Below are 20,753 nucleotides of genomic sequence, written 5' to 3' on the forward strand. Positions count from 1 at the left end.
TGGGAACATCTTTTGCTGCACCAGTGTGATCCTAATGTTCTCGAATACAATGGAGTCACACGATATGGTCTCTAAATGTAAGACAATTCTGTCTTGTCTTCAGTGGAAGAAACAGCAAACTGTTCCAATGCTGGGGAAAAAAAAAACTTATCTGAGTTAGGAATTTTAAGGGATAGAATATGGTCTCCAACATGGATCCTTCCTGAGAACTTTGCAGAGGTAACTTTGGCTCTGTCAGATTTCTTCCATTTGCACTGACTTCAGAACTAATCTTTGGGTGAGACGACTCTTCTGCAATCATTTAAATAGAGTAGGAATTAGGATCTTTAGGGTGAACATAACCTAAAATTCTACTGATTTAATGCTGAGGGTATTGGCTGAAGTTTCGGGATTATGTGGCATTGGAAGCTTTTCTACCCTGCTCATTTATTGCAAGTTCCCTTTAAAAGGGTAGATATGTCTTCCAATTTAGGGAGAAAAGTGCAGTAAAAATCCTGCCCGAGGAACCAAGTGTTTCGAGTGGACTCTGCTTTTTGTTGGGTCACCAAAAATATACAATTCCAAAATCATGTTGGAATACTTCTTTCAGAACAGGGATAACTTCAAATACTGGGAATCTGGGAGAAGGTTGAAAAAAAAAAAAAAAAACGGAGAAAAACTCCAGCATAGATTTTTCTTTCAAAACACATCATGGGGTACACAGGAGCCTAATGTATTCAAGTCTGTGTGTATGCACACATGAGTGGTAATTCCCAGGGAAACCTCCATTAATTATACCCTAGAACTGTTCTTGCCTTGTACAGGCAAGGGAAGAAAAACAAAATTCATATTTTATTATTTTGCAAAGGATCTGGGTTAAATAGCATCATTGAAAACTGGCACCACCCTTTTGAGCCATGTGTATCAAAGGGCAGACATGCAGAAAACATGGGCACCTTCTCATCACCATTTGTGGCCAAATGGCAATGCCAGCTGGACTGTGGGGTGGAGCTGAGACTGCCTCCTTTCACACCTGGAGAGCTACAGTTCCTGACCCTCGAAAATTAAATCCAGTTCAAAAGTCACTTCAAATAAAACAGTTTGGTGAGGGCTTCAGCAAGCAGGGTGGCAGGGTTGACAACTCTACACATAAAGCCTTCTCCAGGAAGCTTGAGTGGCACGGCAAGAAGAAGCTATTTCAGTAAAGAGGTCATACACAGCTGACTCAAGGGTGGATTAAAACAATGGCAAGAGTGGGCTTATTTTTTGTTTTCCTGGGCTCAAGAATTCCTCCTATGGCCCTGCACACCAGGCAGGGTCTCTGTTTTGGAGGCATTAGATAAAACCTATACATCATGGCAAATAGAAAGACTGCATCTTAGACCCCTGAGGGTCTGAGGGTCATGGTTATGTTGGTTTGGAGCATTTTCACAGAAACTCTGGCCAGAGTTTGTGCAGGATTCAATCCTCCCCTGTCAGGGCCACTTCAAGACCAAAACCCTCCCTAGGACAAAGGGAGCCTTGGAAAATTCCCGAATTGGTCTGCATTGTTAGCTGCTGGTAACAACACAGGGAAATGATGGGTGACCTCAGTTCTTGGAAGAAGAGTATGGGCTCAGCTATGTGCTACTGTGGCTTGATGTGTCATATAAATGGGCAGTTCCCAGGGACTGTGGATGATGCCAAGCCTAAGTCCATAGACTATTTCTCTCTGGTGTGTCCTTACAGGCCACAGGAGGATGATACAACCTCCAATGACATCTTCAAACTGGTAGAGACTTTTGCCGTCTACATGACTTGATGGAAACAAACACGTAAATGAACACAAGATTCAAGCTTTTGTTGTTTTTCTCCTCCATCTTTTCTCATCTACCAGTCTGAAAGTTGCTCAGTCTGTGGAGACAGGAAATCAGGTTAGCACTCCGAAGGAGAGCTCTTCAGCCACAGGATGGGCCACATTCCCCTCTGGAAATGGATTACGCAGAGGCACTAGGTGCCAAACTGATGGGGTCATGGGGATACTTTTATAGGTTTTCCATTTTTGTCATACTGGTACACCAGCATCTTGATACAGTGTGAGTTGGCCGGTGAGATCCAGGGGCTACTTGTTATGGAAAAGTTATGGTTGGTGTAGAACTGAACGGGTTGCTTCTGGCACTTGAAGAAGGCCTTGAGAGTAGCGGCTGCCATGGTGCGGAACCGCTTGCTGATGAAGCAATAGAGGAAGAAGTTGATGGCGGTGTTCAGAAGGGCCAGCATGTTGGCCACATCGGACATGACGTGCACCAGCCAGCGGTTCTGGATGGGTGCCCCGTAAAGGTGGTAGAGGATCATGATGATGCGTGGGGCCCAGAGGGTGGCAAAGATGGAGGTGATGGTAAACAAGATGGCAGTGGTTTTCCCCGTGGAGTAGCCACGGAGGCGAAAATTGCTCTTCCTCCTGAGCTTGTACACAATGATTGAGTTCAAGATGAAGAAGATGGAACAGGGTACCAAGTACACAGTGAAGCAGTGAATCCAGATAAGGACGTGATGCACGGAGGTGCTGATGTAGTCTTCAGTCCAGAGGTTGGGCCACCAGTAGTAGGGGATACTGGTCAGGAAGCAGGTGACGTAAACGCTGATGATGACTTTCCGGGTGCGGGCTGGGTAGGAGAGCGTGTGGTACTTGAGCGGGTGGCATACTGCGATATAGCGGTCAATAGTTAATGGAACAGTAATCCAGATGGAAGTGTGGATGGATGAGAATTCCAGCACTTCTACGATCTTGTCGGGTACCTGAGGCATCTGCATGTTCAAGATGAAATCTTCCAATAGGAAGTCCACGAACACAATGAAAAAGAGGACCAAGATGTCAGCAGCAGCAAGTGCCAAGAGATAGTTGTACGAAGACTTCTGTCTCCTAGCCACCAGCTGAGAGAGGATGATCACGGTTAGGATATTTGCTGTGGAGAGAAGAGAATCTGGTTTACATCTGAAGCAACATGACTTTGTTGGTGACTAGGGGCCCCTTAGGAATAGAGTATTGGGCACTCACATGGAAATCAAAGGGACTGAACCCATGTTCTTGAGGGAAACTTCTGCACTGCAGTTGCATCTCATACAAACATCCTGACACTATTTTGACACAATTTCATGTTCACATTGTACTTTATCTGTCTTCACACAGTCACGACAGTGGTGCTTCTGTGTCCTCATTTCAGAAATGAAACTGAGGCTCAGAGAACTTAAGGGACTTGCTTAGAGTCAAGACTTAGTAATTCGTGGTGACAGGAACCAAACTCAGATCTCCTAATCCTTAATCCTATGCTCTTTCCTTCGTCTGACTTCAGGGAGGATATGGGGCTGGAATGGCGTATCCTGTGCTCAGGTAGGAGATTGGACTATATGACCTCTAAAGAATCTTTAGGACTTAGATTCGAAGACCTTTCCTTTGTAAGTGGGTTTAGAATGGAGAAGATTATGACCTTTAGATTATTTTTTAAACAAATTATATTTATTTTTAGAATAAGTAGTCTACGCACATGATACATAATTAGTTAATAGCAGAGAAAAGTAAAATTTCCTTCCACTCTTATACTTCAACCACCCTCAGGGCAATCATAGTTAAATAATTAGTGCTTTACATGTCTGTGTAATACATGTTGTATATAGTTTTGCAAAAAAAATAGCAATACATTATTTTTCTGGAGATCAGAATTGTTTTGAAATGTATCCACGTAATTTCTGATAATTTTAAGAAGAAAATGTCTCTCTGAATAAAATACATCTAGAAAATCATTAGGGACTCATTCTAAAAGGATATCCCAATGGATAAAATCTGAAAGTCATTCTATACTTTGCTCTCATTAACTCACAACCAACTCTGAAATTTGAACATCGTTAATCATAGTTTGCAAACAAAGGTCTCAGAGAATTTATGTCCCTTGTTTGAAGTGCAGTGGCAGGGCTGGTATCCAGGGCTGTCTTTCTTGCATGCCTATTTAAAATTATTTCACAATAGTTCACAAGTGAAAATGTAGTATACACAGCCTGGCATATTCATCACTCAGATTAAACAAGTGTTAACATCTTGCCACATATGCTTTAATGTTTTAAAAAAGAAGAAATGATGCTATATTTGCAGTTGAAGTTTTCTTTGAAATTGTTCCAGCTCATCCTTTCCTTCTCCCATTCCCTCCCTAGAGGCAGCCACAGTGCTCTAGGGCCACATTTGCATAATCTTAAATTTCTTTATGCAGAACCTGCCAGTCTACATACTGCTGTTTTTCACTCAACAAGATGGTTTTGAGATCTATTTTTACTGATACATGTAGACCTGTTTCACTCATCTTAATGACTATAGAGCAATTCCATTAATAAATTTGTCAGAATTTATTTATTCACATATCCATAGGCATGTTTATGCATATACAAACTTATGTCTATATATGTCTCTATGTATATATACATATATTACATAGACAGATACATTTAGCTGTCTATAGTGTATATATATTGACATATTATATGGATATCTGTATGTGTATATATACACATACACACACATTTAAACTAGTTTCAGGATTTTGCTCTTACAATCTGCTATAGTTAATACCTTGATATGGCTCTCCATGAGAAGTAGCTACATGTGAGAGTTTCTCTCAGATAGCATATGCATATTGGAGAAGGCAATGGCACCCCACTCTAGTACTCTTGCCTGGAAAATTCCATGGGCAGAGGAGCCTGGAAGGCTGCAGTCCATGGGGTCGCTGAGGGTCGGACATGACTGAGCGACTTCACTTTCACTTTTCACTTTCATGCATTGGAGAAGGAAATGGCAACCCACTCCAGTGTTCTTGCCTGGAGAATCCCAGGGATGGAGGAGCCTGGTGGGCTGCTGTCTATGGGGTCGCACAGAGTCGGACACGACTGAAGCGACTTAGCAGCAGCAGCAGCAGCATATACACATTAGAAGTGTGTTTCCTATGTTTCAGAGTATGTGCACGTTCACCTTTCCCAGATATTGCTGAACTTCTCTGTCCAGTGGTTTTACTACTCTGCACTCCCAGCAGTAGCGTGTGAGAGTTCCAGTTGCTCATAACCTCTCTGTACTTGGCACTGTCAGGGTTTTGATTTGTTTGTTTAAGTCTGTGCTGCCCTTGTTCTTGTTCAAAGCACTTTGAAATAACATTTTGAAGTGGTGGAGAGTTAAGGTACCAATTATATTAATTATCCAGTATTCAAACCCAGGACTAATACCCAAGCTCAAAACCACTTGATAATATCAATACTTCTAAACAGGGGTGGGAGTACCATGCAGGTATGTTATACCCTGTATAATAAAGAAAAATTATAAGTAAACTTCAAGTCAACACTAAAGAAAAGAGGTCCATTAAAGCAAAATTCTTTGTATTATTAATCCTGAAATTTCAAAAATTTACTTATCCAGCTTTGTCTGACTTTATGGCATATCAAGTTCCACTTTGTTTCCAGCCAGAGAAAAGTGATTCCTGTTCTCTAGGTTGCCTCTGACTTAGAAAAGTGCCATTATTTCTCAGAACCTCTTTTTTCCATTCATTAAATAATGCCCCAAATCTCTCTCATGTCCCTGCTCTGCTCCCGACTTATAAGGGGGGACAGAATGAATAAATGCTGAGGTCTCTCCAGAAAGAAATGTCATACAGTCATCCTTTAGTATCCACAGAGTATTGGTTCCAGGACCCTCCTTTGATACCAAAATCTGCCAGTACTCAAGTCCTGTGCATAAAATTGTAGACTACAGATGGCTCTCTGACTTTGTGGGTTCCCATTCACAAATACAGAGAAGACAATGGCACCCCACTCCAGTACTCTTGCCTGGAAAAATCCCATGGATGGAGGAGCCTAGTAAGCTGCAGTCCATGGGCTCACCAAGAGTCGGACACGACTGAGTGACTTCACTTTCACTTTTCACTTTCATGTATTGGAGAAGGAAATGGCAACCCACTCCAGTGTTCTTGCCTGGAGAATCCCAGGGACGGGGGAGCCTGGTGGGCTGCTGTCTATGGGGTCTCAGAGTCGGACATGACTGAAGTGACTTAGCAGCATTCACAAATACAGACGGCTGACTGTATATATTCTGCAGAGAGTGACTCTTCATCACCATCTCTTACTTCTTCATGGAAACCTATTTGTAGTGTGGTGCTAAAAATCTTCCATAACTAAACTCTTTAAAAATATTCAAGCTCCATCTAATTAGTGTTTTAAGCCAGGCAAATCATCAGCTCCAAATGAAATTGCTAGCTATTCATATTTGACATTTCCTTAAGTTCCTAGTAATTGCATCTCTCGAGAAACTAACCCACAGCCATTGAGTTTCCTATTTCTTTCATGCAGGTAGATTTGCCCCCAAGGCAACATCAAGAACACTTAAGACATCCTTGGGATGAGAGAGATGTGTGAGCCAGAGAGACCCAGAGGGGACTGGAACAGTGCCTGTGTATTGATTTTCTGAAAAAGAAATGAGAAGGTAAAATTTTCAACTCTTAAGGTTTGACATTTGCTATAATTCCTCACATTGAAAAATCCTTTCATTTCGACTATGACAGTTTTTTCCCCAAAGAAAAGGAGTGGTGTTGACAGGGGCTGTGTGTATTTATAAAGGTTGAATAAGCGAAGGAACCCAAGTCATCACCGCCTGAAATTCCATTTCTTACTTTTTTCCTCAAACTAACTGGCCCAAGAATCTGTTGTGTGGAAACCCAACCAAATCCCATCCAAGCAAGTCCCCATGAACTTCATGATAAAATGTCAATGCTTCTAAAAAACAAATCCTTTCTGTCAATGTTGTCTTTGGACAGGTTTAAGCTCCTGGGTAATATAAAAAGCCCATGTTTTGTGATTGCAAAGCTTATTGGTTATGTTATTGGGGGAATTCATTTCCATACTTTGCAGCTTACTGTACACAAATTTGAGAGGATTTGGGGAACAGCTAAAAGAACAACACAGGTCGAGCTGTCAGACCCCACCACTGGGTGGTTGACTGGAGCAGAAGGGAAGGGTCAAGGTGTTCCTGAGGTATTTTCTATGTCTATGAGGACTAAGAGTCCCTTCAGTTTCCTCAGAAGAGCCCTGACTGGGAGTTCTGAGTTTACATTTCTTAATTCTGCTACATGTCTCTTTCTTTTTGGTCTTTGAAAACTATCTTCTTCAATTATAAAAGTAAAATATACTTGTAAAAATTAAACGTATCAGTGCATAATATTATTGAGCATTTATTTTTAAGCATCTTACATACAATACTTCAAGTTAATTTTTACAACCACCCTATGAGGTCATAACAGTTATCTGAAAGCTTTGAGGCTCAGAGAGGTTATAAGTAACTTGTTTGAGGTCACACAGAAAGCGAGTGGTGAGCCAGGACAGCCAGGCTTTTTGTCTCCTGCGTTGGTACGTTTAACTATTACATCAGACACTGGAAAGAGAAAGTCTGTCCAAATCCCATTTTATAGAAATATTGCAATTAGTTGCTTAGATGGCTCTCAGTGAACCACCTCCTGATATTCACGCCTCTGTGCAGTCTCTTCGTATTGATTTAGAGTTGGTCCCGTGACTCACTTTTAACCAGTAGACTGTTGTGGGAGTGATATTGCACAATCAGACTGTAAGTTTTTCAAAAGAAAACTTGCTTTGGGAAGCTCTATCTTGGAGTCCAACTGTGAGAAGTCCATGTCACTTGCAGAGGCCGTGCATAGGGACTCTGATTGAAAGCCCCAGGTGAGGTCATAGCTGACATCCAACATCAGTTGTCATGTGAGTGAACACTCTCGGATGTCCAGCTCAGTGGAACCCCTGATAATGGCAGTCCCAGCTGCTTCTCTGCTGCAACTGCTAGAGACCCGGAGCAAGAGCCATCCCGCTGAGCCCAGTCAGCCTAAGAACCAGGACAAACAATCCTAAACTGTTGTGTTAAGGCTGTAAGTACTGGTTTACAATAGTTTACGATGCTGCAACCAGAACAGAGGTTAACCATTTGGTGTTTGTTTCTCCAGGATATTTATATGCCTATAATTATAAATATAATTAGTAATATGATCATCACCACAAAATGAGATCATACACTAATACTGCTGTGCAAGCTGTTTTTTCTAAAATTAGAAATTAGAATCTTCCTATGTCAACAATATTCATGAAATATTCATCTATGGCTGGACATTACTTATTTTATTATTTTGGCCACTACAGAGTTTCATTAAACATCTTTGCATATTTCTGTGGAATAAGTTCTCCAAAGTAGAAATGCTGGTTTAAAGGATAACACATTTTTTCTCTTCTCCTCGCTCTCCTTCCCTCCTGTTCTCCCTTTTCCCTTCCTTCCTCCTTCTTTCCCTCCCTGTCAGCCTCCTCTGTTCCTAAAGACAGCTAATAGAATTTGTAAGAAGGAAAGGAGCTCAAGTTGAAGCTACAAAAAGATTTAGGTTAGACATCAAAGAGCACTTTCTGACTGCAGTGGCAGTTAGGTGAACTAGAGAAGGCCACTGATACCACAGCTGTTTGGTCCATGCAGGTCTTCCAAAAAGAACAGAGAGTTGTGTATTTGGGCTGATTAAATTCCTGGGATTACCTTCTACAAATCCTCTCTCTCTGCATCCTAAATCATGTTCTTGTGAATTTCCCAAAAGAGAACCATTCAACCCTTTCAGCCACCATCACCTGTGACTTAAATGAATCCCCCCCTTCCTTCAGATGCCCATGTTTTGCACTAGAAGAGGCAGTCCTCATGGCCTACAGACACAGCAGGATCCCTGACATTGTGAGCAATTCTGGTGGTGTTATTTATGTGGCTGCCGGAAGGTACCTCAAGGACAGATTTTTAGGAAAAGCAATTTCCAAGTCCCGTGAGCAAGAAATCAGCAGTGTCCTTGTTTAGATCAGCTGTGGGGGCTGAACTGTGTGATGGGACATTGCTGTCACTTTCCTTACTGTTACCTTTTCAGTTACATATCTTGGAGTGGAGAAAGGGGAAACAAAATGATGCTAGCTCTGGAATCCTGAACCAGGCTGCTGCTACTGCCCCGGTTCCCCTTTGGTGGGGAGGGCACCAGGGTGCTGCATCTAGAGGGGCCAGAAGTAGAAGGAGGCATTGTTTCCATTGCAGCTGCCACACCGACGATGCAGAGCATCAGGTGTGTGGTGGCAGGTGATGGGGCTCAGAGCTACATAACTGATGCCTTCCCCAAGGAGTACAGCTCTGCAGTGTCTGATGATTACAGGGCCCTGAGTGCATGGTGGGCCCAAACCTGTGGGATGCAGGGCCAGGAGGAGTACGACCCTCTTGCACACTCTCCCACCCTTAGGTCAATGTCTTTGTCATCTGTGCCTCCACTGCAGAGAAAGTGCGGCATCAGTGGCCTCCAGAAGTGTGTTACCACTCCCCGGAGGTGCCCAGCCTCCTGGTGGACATCAGGGAAGACCCGAGAGCCCAGCCTGATACCCGTGGCTCCTCAAGGAGCAGAGCAGACCCATGCTGTGTGCTACGAGCAGGGCTCAACTTGGCGGCAGGACAGCACTCAGCTTGGGACAGCCCCTGCCTCTGACTAATTGTGCCTTGAGTGCCCCAGCTGAGCCTAAAGGACAATTCTGAAACCCCTGGAGGTGTTTCCTGAACGCCTTTGAAAGAGGCGCACAGGAAAGGGGCTCTGGGCTCTGCGCCACACCGCTTGGGAACACCAGGCACTCTTGAGAGGTCAAGGCGGTGCCCGTTCCCAAGAAGCAGCCCGGTGCCTCTCCCTGTTTTCCCACACAGACACTGCTGCCTAGGTGCTGCGTCCTCTCAGGTTAAGAGCTCTCAGCTGGCTTGTCCTTAACTGCTCCCTCACTGCTCTTCAAACTGTTCCCCACTCAAGATGCTCTCTCCTTTCCCCAAAGAAGGAGCCACAAAACCCAAGGAAAACAAATGCACCCTAACCTACCCCCACGTGCCCAGGCTGCTTCTGCATCTGCTGACTGACTCCACCCCTACCCCCTCTGGACCTTTCCCACCCCATCAGCCTCAAGAAAATCTCCTGTCTCCAGTGGGGGCGGGGTGGTGGGAAAGATGATGCTGACAAGACTTGGTATTCAGTTTTTTGACCTCTGTGGATGGTGTCAGGAGTTCTTCAGGAGGTTGTGCCCTCCTGAGGGCTCCTAGGAGAGGAGCAGGGAAGGGTTTCCAACCCCAGGCACTGCCTGCTGGCCAGTGGCCATCCTTGTTTCCTGTTGTTCCACTTGCTTCAGAGCAGAAGCCAGGGAATGTGGAATGTCCTTCCTGAAGTTGGTTGTTAGAGGCATAAAACTGACTGTGGCTGGTGGAGTGGAGATCAGGCGGTGGGGCCCCACCTCATAGGAAGGTAATCCCTGAGAGATGCCTTCAAGCTTCCTGGAAGGGCCGTTTGTTCTTTTTGCTCTTTGCAGGCTAAAAGTTGCAAATCATAGTGGAAGAAGTTATGAAGTCGAGTGACTAATCTCCCTGAGTCTCAGTTCCTACATCTGTGAATTTGGCATCAATATAAATGGTACCATCATAGACTGATAGAAAGATAGAGGAAATAAAGTGTGTCAAATGCTCCCAGAACATGGTGAGCACTCTGTAAATGTTAGTTGTTACTTTTCACATCTGGCCTGAACACACAGTTCAGTTCAGCAGACAATATTGAGCTAGAGGCCAGACCCCGTGCTGGAAGTAGAGCTGAATAGGTGAGAGTCCGAGCTCTCAACAAATCCCTAGAAGAGTCCCGTTTCCCTCTATGGATCATTGCAGGCATTACAGTCCTGTCACCTTATCTGGAAATTCTTCATTCCCGATCCCTCTAGCTGCATCTGTATTTCACCTCCAGCCTCCTCTTTGTTTCTCTGTTTGGTGGAGAAAAACATTGCGCTTTACTACTTGGTGATTCAGTTGTCCCTTGCGTTCTCTGAAACAGCCTTTGTTCTTTTTAGATTCTAGTTCTTATTTTGATAGCCCTTTAATTTTCTCTGTAACTTTACTATTATGCCCTTCACTGTTATACTACTTGTCGCCACACTTAGCATTTGAATGTATTCTTCTCAAAGTAGGATCAGTGTTTCCTGCTTTCTTTGAATCACTCTAGGATCTCATGCCTAGAGTGAGAGCACAGCTTGAGGCAGGGATGACAAAAATATTAAATCTTCAATTGCTTGGTAGGGGCTGCTGGATACCATATTGAAGTTCAGTTCAGTTGCTCAGTCGTGTCTGACTCTTTGCGACCCCATGAATCGCAGCACACCAGGCCTCCCTGTCCATCACCATCTCCCGGAGTTCACGCAGACTCACGTCCATCGAGTCCGTGATGCCATCCAGCCATCTCATCCTTGGTCGTCCCCTTCTCCTCCTGTCCCTAATCCCTCCCAGCATCAGAGTCTTTTCCAATGAGTCAACTCTTCATAGGAGATGGCCAAAGTACTGGTGTTTCAGCTTCAGCATCATTCCTTCCAAAGAAATCCCAGGGCTGATCTCCTTCAGAATGGACTGGTTGGATCTCCTTGCAGTCCAAGGGACTCTCAAGAGTCTTCTCCAAAACCACAGTTCAAAAGCATCAATTCTTCACAGCCAAAGATGGAGAAGATCTATACAGTCAGCAAAAACAGGACCGGGAGCTGACCATGGCTCAGATCATGAACTCCTTATTGCCAAATTCAGACTTAAATTGAAGAAAGTAGGGAAAACCACTAGACCATTCAGGTATGACCTAAATCAAATCCCTTATGATTATACAGTGGAAGTGAGAAATAGATTTAAGGGACTAGATCTGATAGATAGACTGCCTGATGAACTATGGAATGAGGTTCATGACATTGTACAGGAGACAGGGATCAAGACCATCCCCATGGAAAAAAAATACAAAAAAGCAAAATGGCTGTCTGGGGAGGCCTTACAAATAGCTGTGAAAAGAAGAGAAGTGAAAAGCAAAGGAGAAAAGGAAAGATATAAGTATCTGAATGCAGAGTTCCAAAGAATAGCAAGGAGAGATAAGAAAGCCTTCCTCAGGGATCAATGCAAAGAAATAGAGGAAAACAACAGAATGGGAAAGACTAGAGCTCTCTTCAAGAAAATTCGAGATACCAAGGGAACATTTCATGCAAAGATGGGCTTGGTAAAGGACAGAAATGGTATGGACCTAACAGAAGCAGAAGATATTAAGAAGAGGTGGCAAAAATACCCAGAAGAACTGTACAAAAAAGATCTTCATGACCCAGATAATCACAATGGTGTGATCAATCACCTAGAGCCAGACATCCTGGGATGTGAAGTCAAGTGGGCCTTAGAAAGCATCACTATGAACAAAGCTAGTGGAGGTGCTGGAATTCCAGTGGAGCTATTTCAAATCCTGAAAGATGATGCTGTGAAAGTGCTGCACTCAATATGCCAGCAAATTTGGAAAACTCAGCAGTGACCATATTGAAACTTTTCCCCAAATCACACCTGTGTCTGGTAGTGCTGTGACACATTGGTGATGTCTGCCATCATGGGAGAAAAAAAACAAAAATGCTGTGGGGATTTGCCGTGAGGAAGTCTTAGGACTGGGATCCACGGTGCAGCTTTCCTTTCCCTCAGAACTTAAGGAAGTAGTTATTCCTGGTGTTGACCAGGACTAGTTGAGACCTAGCAAGACAACCCACTCCAGTATTCTTGCCTGGAGAATCTCATGGACAGAGGAGCCTGACAGGCTACAGTCCATGGGGTCACAAGAGTCGGACATGACTTAGCAACTAAACCACCCCAACCAAGCCTGCCTTTGCAGTTGCCTAGTCAGCAAGAGCTAAGATTGCTGCCACCTCAGGCCAGTCTGACTCAGGGCAATGGGGAGAAGGGAGTCAGCATCTAGGCCAGGGACCAATCAGTTGGCCTTCTCTTGTCAGTAAAATTGATTCTGGCTTTTTGACCAGGGGCAGCTTCTTTGGGTAACCATGACAACTACTAGATTCTCAACTGGGAAACCACATTCAAGCTGGCCAACGACTCAAATGTTTCCAAACCACACTTCTCAGTGCCAAGCTTCATTGTCTTATGACTGCCATATATTGAGTGTCTACTGTGTGCTGGGTGGCTTTGTATAGATGAGATGATTTTATGAGATTTGCTGATGAATATTTTTACTTTCCAAGTTATGTATTTAATTTAAATGGTATTAGAGGAATGTTATTTTTCCATTTAGGGCAGTGATAAAAGCCTGTGTATAAAGTAACTTTATTTAAAAAGTGAGTTGATTTAAAGAAGTATATAAAATGGCAGTGCAAGCATTCTCTGATCTCTATTTTACAAATGAGGAGAAACTAATATTCAGAAAGGGTGAGCCACCTGCCCAAGATGGCACAGCTGGGAAGTCTAAGATGCATTTTGAGAGCACTTGATGGTGCCATTCTGGGTCAAGTTTTGTGCCAAGTGAGGGATGCAGCTGTGTTTTCTCAGCTCTGGGGCTTTTGTCACAGAGACAGATGTGGGCAGGGCTTGAGGTGACTGGCCAGAAAACAGAGAGCAGAAGAGTTATCAGAAAGGATGGGCTTGGGTTAAAGTGAGAGGCATGAATGTTGGAGTCTGGAGGAGCTGGGTTAGCACTCCAGATCCTCACATTTCTCACGGCACCCTTGGGCAAGTAAGTGCAGGGGGAAACTGATAAATGAGGGTAACAGTGGTGTCTGGTTCAGAGGGCTATTTTGAGGATTAGAGGGAATCAAACACAGATAAAGCTCTTGGCATGGTGCCTGGTACAGGGAGAGCGTGTGGTAAGTGGTCTCAGTTAGTGTCTTTGAGTGTGATGACCAGTCCTGTGAAGGCGACAAACCGAACCAGGCAAAAGCCTGATGCAGAGGCAACAGCATGAATCTAGGTGGGGCTTCTCCTGGTGTAGTTCTTGAGGTTTGGAGAACTGGCTCTAGAAGAGACCTCTGACTTATTTTTCTTACTCGTGCAGTAAAAGTGTCCTTCAGGCTGCTGTATGTTACATATGAAAGTTGTTAAGAGAGTAAATCCTAAGAGTTCTCATCACAAGGAAAACTATTTTTGTTTACTTTTCTACTCTCTTTTTCTTGTATTACATCTGTATGAGATGACGGATGTCAACTAAACTTATTGGAGTAATCATTTCATACTATACACAAATCAGTCATCATACTGTACACCTTACACTTATGCAGTGATGTATACCAATGATATCTTGATAAAACTGAAAAAAGAAAGCATCCTTAGCCTTTCCAATTTTGTTAGGAGACCCCTCGGGATTAGACTGAGTTCTCACATAGACACTTGTGTGCTCCTGGACAAATCGCTTCCCTTCTCAGAGCCTCAATTTCCAGATCTGCAAAGTGAGCCAGTTAATAAAGCATTAATTTAAAAATAGTATCATAGCTCCCATTCGGTAAAAGTGGGCAAGGGTTTAACAGGTACACAAGAAAAGGGAGGGCTCCCAGAGAGTGTGACCAGTATGTGCCAAGGCAAAGAGAAGGAAAAAGGAAGATCCCTCATTATCCTCTGAGGGCAGCTAACAGTTACTGAGAGTTTACTGTTTGTCAGGCCCTGAACTCAGTTCTTCATCTATGAAGAATATTTCTAGTTTATAATATCAAACATTATCTAATATTAAATATCCAACAGGGCTTCCCTAGTTGGCTCAGATAGTAAAGAATCTACCCACAATGTAGGAAACCTGGGTTCAATTCTTGGGTTGGGAAGATCCCCTGGAGAACAGAATGGCAACCCACTCCAGTATTCTTGCCTGGAAAATTTTATGGACAGAGGATCCTGGCAGGCTACAGTCCATGGGATTGCAAAGAGTCAGACATGACTGAGTGACTAACACTTTCACTTTCAAATATCCAATATACAATATTTACTAATAAAGTAGATACTATTTTCATCCCTTTATTATAGATGAGAGAGACGGAGGCTCAGAGGGTGAAGAAGTTGGCTGAAGTTGGATGCAAAAGTGTCCAATGCCTCTTCCAGTTCTTCCACTCACACAGATCTATAATACAAGGGCTGAGCATCTGCAGTAATAATTTGGACATTTATTAATAATGATTCCCTTTACTAGGCACTTGCTATTGTGGCCCACTTGTTAGAGGTTTTACTGGAATCAAATTTAATCCTCACACATTAGGAGGTAGATACTATTTATTAATAGGCCCATTATAGAGTTGAGAACACTGAGGCTCAGTGGGTTAAGAGACTCGCCCACTAGATATCAAATGTGTGCTGGACCTAGGATTCAAAAACAATTTATTAGACTTTAGAGTCCATTTGATGGACCTGCTCATCCAGTTTCTTCCATCATTAGCTCAAGGGAACTGACCATTAAGTAGAAATGGGTCAATTCTTTCTCTGTTTCTTTTTTTATTTAACAGTGGGTGTCAGCTGGCATGTATATGGCATGAGGTAGCTGAGGGAAAAATTCCCTACAGAGGATTTGTAAGTTCTTCAAGAATACTTACCAATTAGTATAGCCACTATGGAGAATGGTATGGAGGTTCCTTAAAAAACTAAAAATAGAGCAGTGCCACTTCTGGGTATATATCCAGAGAAAAACATGATCCAGAAGGACCCAAACCTGCACCCCAGTGTTCACTGCAGCCCTGTTTACAGTAGCCAAGACATGGACGCAACCTAAATGTCCATCGACAGAGGGGCAGATAAAGAAGATGTAGTACATATATACAATGAACTATTACTCTGCCATTAAAAAGAACGAAATAGAGCCAACATGGATGGACCTAGAGATTAGAGATTGTCATACTAAGTGCTAAGTCACTTCAGTCATGCCTGACTCTTTGTGACCCCATGGACTATAGCCCACGAGGCTCCTCTGTCCATGGGATTTTTCAGGCAACAATACTGGAGTGAGTTGCCATTTCCTCCTCCAGAGGATCTTCCCAGCCCAGAGATCGAACCTGGGTCTCTTATATCTCCTGCATTAGCAGGTGGGTTCTTTACCTCTAGCATCATCTGGGAAGCCCTGAGATTGTCCTACTGAGCGAAGTAAATCAGACGGAGAAGGCAAAATATCATATGACATCCCTTATACGTGGAATCTAAAAAGAAATGATAGAAATGAACTTACAAAATAGAAAGGGACTCATAGACATAGGGAACAAACATGGTTACCAGGGGGAAAGATGGGAAGGGAGGGATAGGGAGTTTGGGATGGACATGTTCACACTGCTGTATTTAAAATGGATAACCAACGAGGACATACTGCATAGCACATGGAACTCTGCTCAATGACGCGTAGCAGCCTGGATGGGAAGGGAGTTTGGGGGAGAATGGAAACAGGTATGGCTGAACCCTTTCACTGTTCACCTGCAACTATCACAACATTGTTAGCTGGCTATACCCCAATACAAAGTAAGAAGTTGTTTTTTTTTTTTTTTTTTTTAAAAGAACAGCTACCAGCCCCTGGGAATAAGCAAGGATAAAGAGACAGGGGGTTCATCTCCGCCTCTGAGAGTCTAATTTCTCCCTTCAAGTACAAGGTTTATGACTGGGCCCTCTCTGTGGCTCCTCCGGATATGGAATGGTGCTCACACTGGCTAATCCTCCCTGGGATTCACCCCAGGTGCTTGCTGCTGGTGGCTGCCGTGTACACAGGATGCTCATTTGCCTGACAGTTTTGTGGACCCAGAGTGATGGTCACTGGGTGTCAGGGGACCAACAGGAAATCAGAGGCTTCTGGGCTCTTCATCCGGAGTTCACTCGGGTGTCAGAGGCTAATTGTGGCTCCGCTCAGGTTGTCACTGTTTGATTAAACATCTTGCACTAAGCACCATCCATCTGTCTCCCAATGGCTGCTGGGGGTAGGTATTTGCAGCTATGGGCAAATTTCTTATCAATCATGCATATAAAACACAGCCAGTATGAAAGCTTCATTCCTGTCGCCTGTCTTCTTCTGCGCAGTCAAGGACAATGGGACAATTAAAGGAGGCTGGCACTCATTTACACGTTTCACAAACATTTACTGAGCAACTCACCCTGCACCAGGCACTGGGCCACGCACTGCAGATGCAGTGCTGTGTAAACACATAGGTGGAACGAGTCCACAAGGGGCTTACGATCTATTTTAACGATCTATTTTAACCAAGTACAGATCTGTTCTGCTACCTACTAGCTCTGAGGCCTTGAGTGAATCACACGTTTCTGTGGACCTTTTCTCATTCAAAAAGCATGTGCTGGGCAGGTGCAATGTGGCGTTCACAGTACTGAGGCTGCTGGAGCGAGGAGGCAAGTCTCTCTCCACTGGCAAGGGAGGCAGAAAGGGAAAGAGGTTGCATGAATGAGAAGCGAGTGTGACCCAGGGGGCCCAGGTATTTTCTTGGACCCACAGGGAGAAAGTGGGAATGAATTCTGACTTTGGGGCCTGGGAAAGCTGCATGAAAGTGTAAAGAGGAGCTGGGACCCAGGACCTGCATGAGCAAAGGAAATGGGGCCATAGGTGACACAGTCAAGAACGAGGAACATAATAGATAAATTAAACAAATAATTCTTCAGCTAATAACCCAAGCTGTCTTTCTAGCCTGAAGTCTCTCTTCCCAGGGACCATTTCCTAGGGACAGCTGATTGCCCTGCCTAAAGCCAGGTCTAACCTGCAGCAATCAGCTGTCGACTTTGCACCTCCAGCTGCTTTCTAGTATAAGGTCTGCATCAAATGTCTCCAAGTTAAAAGAAGGAAAAGCAATACCATGTGATGCCAAGAAACAAATCCCACTCGCTAGGATAACAAAAGTCCCAGGACATGTTGTAAAGGTTAATCTACTTACCCAGGGTTCCATTGCTATAGACACCACCAACACCAGGGTTCCATTGCTACAGACACTACCAACACCAACGTTAGCACAACTCTCACGAACACTTCTCTGATGATTTGGGAGGCACTTCAGGGATTCCCAGTGTCATCCCAGAATGAAAAGAGGCAAAGAGTAAAGATTCTGGAGACTTAGTGCTAGGATGCAAACCTGCTTCTGCCACTTTCTAGCTGTGTGAACTTGGACAATTTGCTTAACCTTTCTGTGCTTCAGTTGGCACATCTATGTAAAAAATAATGATACAGTACAGGCTTTTGTGAGCATTAAATGAATTAATACATGGAAAGTGCCAAGCACAGTGCATGGTACCATATAGGCCATATAATTTTAACACTGTAACTATTAGGTTAGAAGTCCAGAAGGGCATGAAGTGTATTTGCTTATTACTATTAACATATTGCCAACCTCTTACACAGTCCCAGGCATATGGTTGTTGTTGTTTAATCACTAAGTTGTGTCTGACTCTTTTGTGACCCTCAGGTACTGTAACTCAGGCTTCCCAGGTGGCTCAGTGGGTAAAGAACCCGCCTGCCAATGCAGGAGACATAAGAGACACGGGTTCAGTCCCTTGGTAGGGAAGATCCCCTGGAGGAGGGCATGGCAACCCACTCCAGTATTCTTGGCTGGAGAATCCCCATGGACAGAGGAGGCTGGTGGGCTACAGGCCATTGGGTCATAAAAAGTTGGACACACTGCAACGACTTAGCAACCAAGTGCTGTAACCCACTAGGCTCCTCTGTCGATGGGATTTCCCAGGCAAGAATACACAAGTGGGTTGCCATTTCCTTTTCCAGGGGATCTTCCCAACCCGGGGGTCTAACCTGCATCTCCTGCTTGGCAGGTGGATTCTTTACCACTGAGCCATGAAAGAAGCCCCAGGCATATGGTGGGTACTCTAAATATCTATTGAATGAATGATTGTGAATATAGATTATTGTGGCATTGTAGACATGCAGAAAAGGGCTTTGTCATAGTTTTGAATAGACTGGAAGATTGCTAAGTGTTTACTGTGGAAAATAAGTCAGGTGATGTGATCAAGGGTAATTGGAAATTAATTTAGTGTTCAGTGGGAGAGAGATCTTTTAATGACTATCAGCTTCTCAACGTTTTGTGCCAGAAGCTTCCATGTGAATCCAATTTCAGTTCAGTATAAATTCAGTGATGCCTACTATGTGCCAAGCCTGGATTAGTCTCTCAAGGAGTACAAACCCTGTGCTCAGGGTGCTGAGATCTTACTGAATAAGTCATCCCAAGGCGGCACAAGGAATCATTCAAACTCCTTGCTCCCTTCAATGACTATGCCATGGCTTATAAACTCAGATGGCACAAGATACGAGGCAGCTGACATCAATGTGTGAGGTGAGCCTGCAGGGGCCTTTAGTCGACTCCCTAGCTTATATCCCCTTTCAAGAGAGCAACCACTGTTCATTTCCACCTACTGGTTTCCCTGATGCTGGGAAAGATTGCAGGCAGGAGAGTGGGGAGACAGAAGATGAGATGGTTGGATGGTGTCGTCGACTCAATGGACATTAGTTTGAATAAACTCTGGGAGATAGTAAAGGACAGGGAAGCCTGGCGTGCTGCAGTCCATGGGGTTGCAAAGAGTCAGACATGACTGAGAAACTGAACAACAAGTGGTTTCCCAGAAGGGGATGATAACCAACTGTGGCTGTGCTCAGTTGCTCAGTTGTGTCCGACTCTTTGCAACGCTGTGGACTGCAGCATGCCAGGCTCCTCTGTCTGTAGGATTTTCCAGGCAAGAATACTGGAGTGGGCTGGCATTTCTGTTTCCAGGGGATCCTTCTAACCCAGGGGTTGAACTGCAGGTGGATTCTTTACCATTGAGCCACCAGGGAAGCCAACTGTGGCTCGGTCATCCGATACTTCAAGAGAGACTTGCAAGCAACACACACATACACGAACACACAGTGACCCATGGTCTCGGATTTGAGACCTCTGTTCTATAGCAAAACCCCGTCTTTGCACAAACATCCAGATACCTTCCGTATCATTAACTCCCTTCTGCATCCCATGCAAACGCTCTTCACTTCATGAGCTGTTGCCCCGGTGTGCAGTGCTCTTTCCTAGCTTTGTAGCACACTATGGGCTATTTCTTCTGCCTGGAATCCTTTCCCTGCCTATGCCACTTTGCCTGGCAGACTTTTTATTTTTAAAGCCTTTCCTGTTCTCAAGGCCCTGAGGTAAGCACCTTATTGGATAGAGTATTTAGAACCTTTTTATAATGATCTCCTTCAAATCTTTACCAATCCATTAACTGGGAGTCCCTGGGAGGCAGAGACTGTATTTCTTTTCTGTGAACCTTGGGGGGCCTATCACAGGGCAAACAAAGAGTATGTACTCTGTCAATGTTAGAGAAATAAAAGAGTGACAGGTGGATGGATGGCTGGGTGGATGAATGGATTCCCCAAGGCACTCTCTGTGGGGCATTCATCTGCTGGCTGTCACTTCTGAGGTGCTCCATTCTGTCCATGATGACATGATCTTATCTCATCCCTCTGTCTTCTCTCTAAACCAGTTCTCTCTAGGTAGCCTCTTGGGAAAATTTTCCTGTTTCCTCCTAAGATGGTTGATGAATCTGGGTTCAGATTACCCATTTACTTGTCCAGGCACGGTCTTAACTCAGTTTCCTCATCCGTGCAATAGGCACAATACTGTTTCCCAAAGGACTTCTTAAGAAGACTGAGTAGGACTTCCCTGGTAGTCCAGTGGATAGGAATCTGGTTGCCAATGCAGGCAACCTGGGTTCAATTCCTGATCCAGGAAGATTTCACATGCCATGGGGCAACTGAGCCCATCTGCACAATTACTAAGCCTGCACTCTAGAGCCTGTGCTCCCTAACAAGAGATGCTACCACAGTGAGAAGCCTGTGCACCGCAACTAGAGAGTAGTCCCCACTTGCTGCAATTAGAGAAAGCCCATGTGCAGCAATGAAGGTAAAAGT

The 20,753-nt window shown here is 44.2% G+C and overlaps 1 protein-coding gene across 1 annotated transcript in view; it reads right to left on the bottom strand.

Moving 5' to 3' along the window:
- Positions 1-1,989: 1,989 nt before the first annotated feature.
- The window catches only part of GPR139 (G protein-coupled receptor 139), a 43,388-nt gene continuing 24,624 nt past the window's right edge, over positions 1,990-20,753 (bottom strand). Inside the window, exon 2 of the mRNA XM_040257532.1 lies at positions 1,990-2,924. Within this exon, the coding sequence (XP_040113466.1) occupies positions 1,990-2,924 (935 nt within the window). The remainder of the gene's footprint in view (positions 2,925-20,753) is intronic.

The sequence above is a fragment of the Oryx dammah genome, unplaced genomic scaffold, assembly GCF_014754425.2.
Source record: "Oryx dammah isolate SB20612 unplaced genomic scaffold, SCBI_Odam_1.1 HiC_scaffold_2, whole genome shotgun sequence".
Classification (NCBI taxonomy): domain Eukaryota; kingdom Metazoa; phylum Chordata; class Mammalia; order Artiodactyla; family Bovidae; genus Oryx; species Oryx dammah.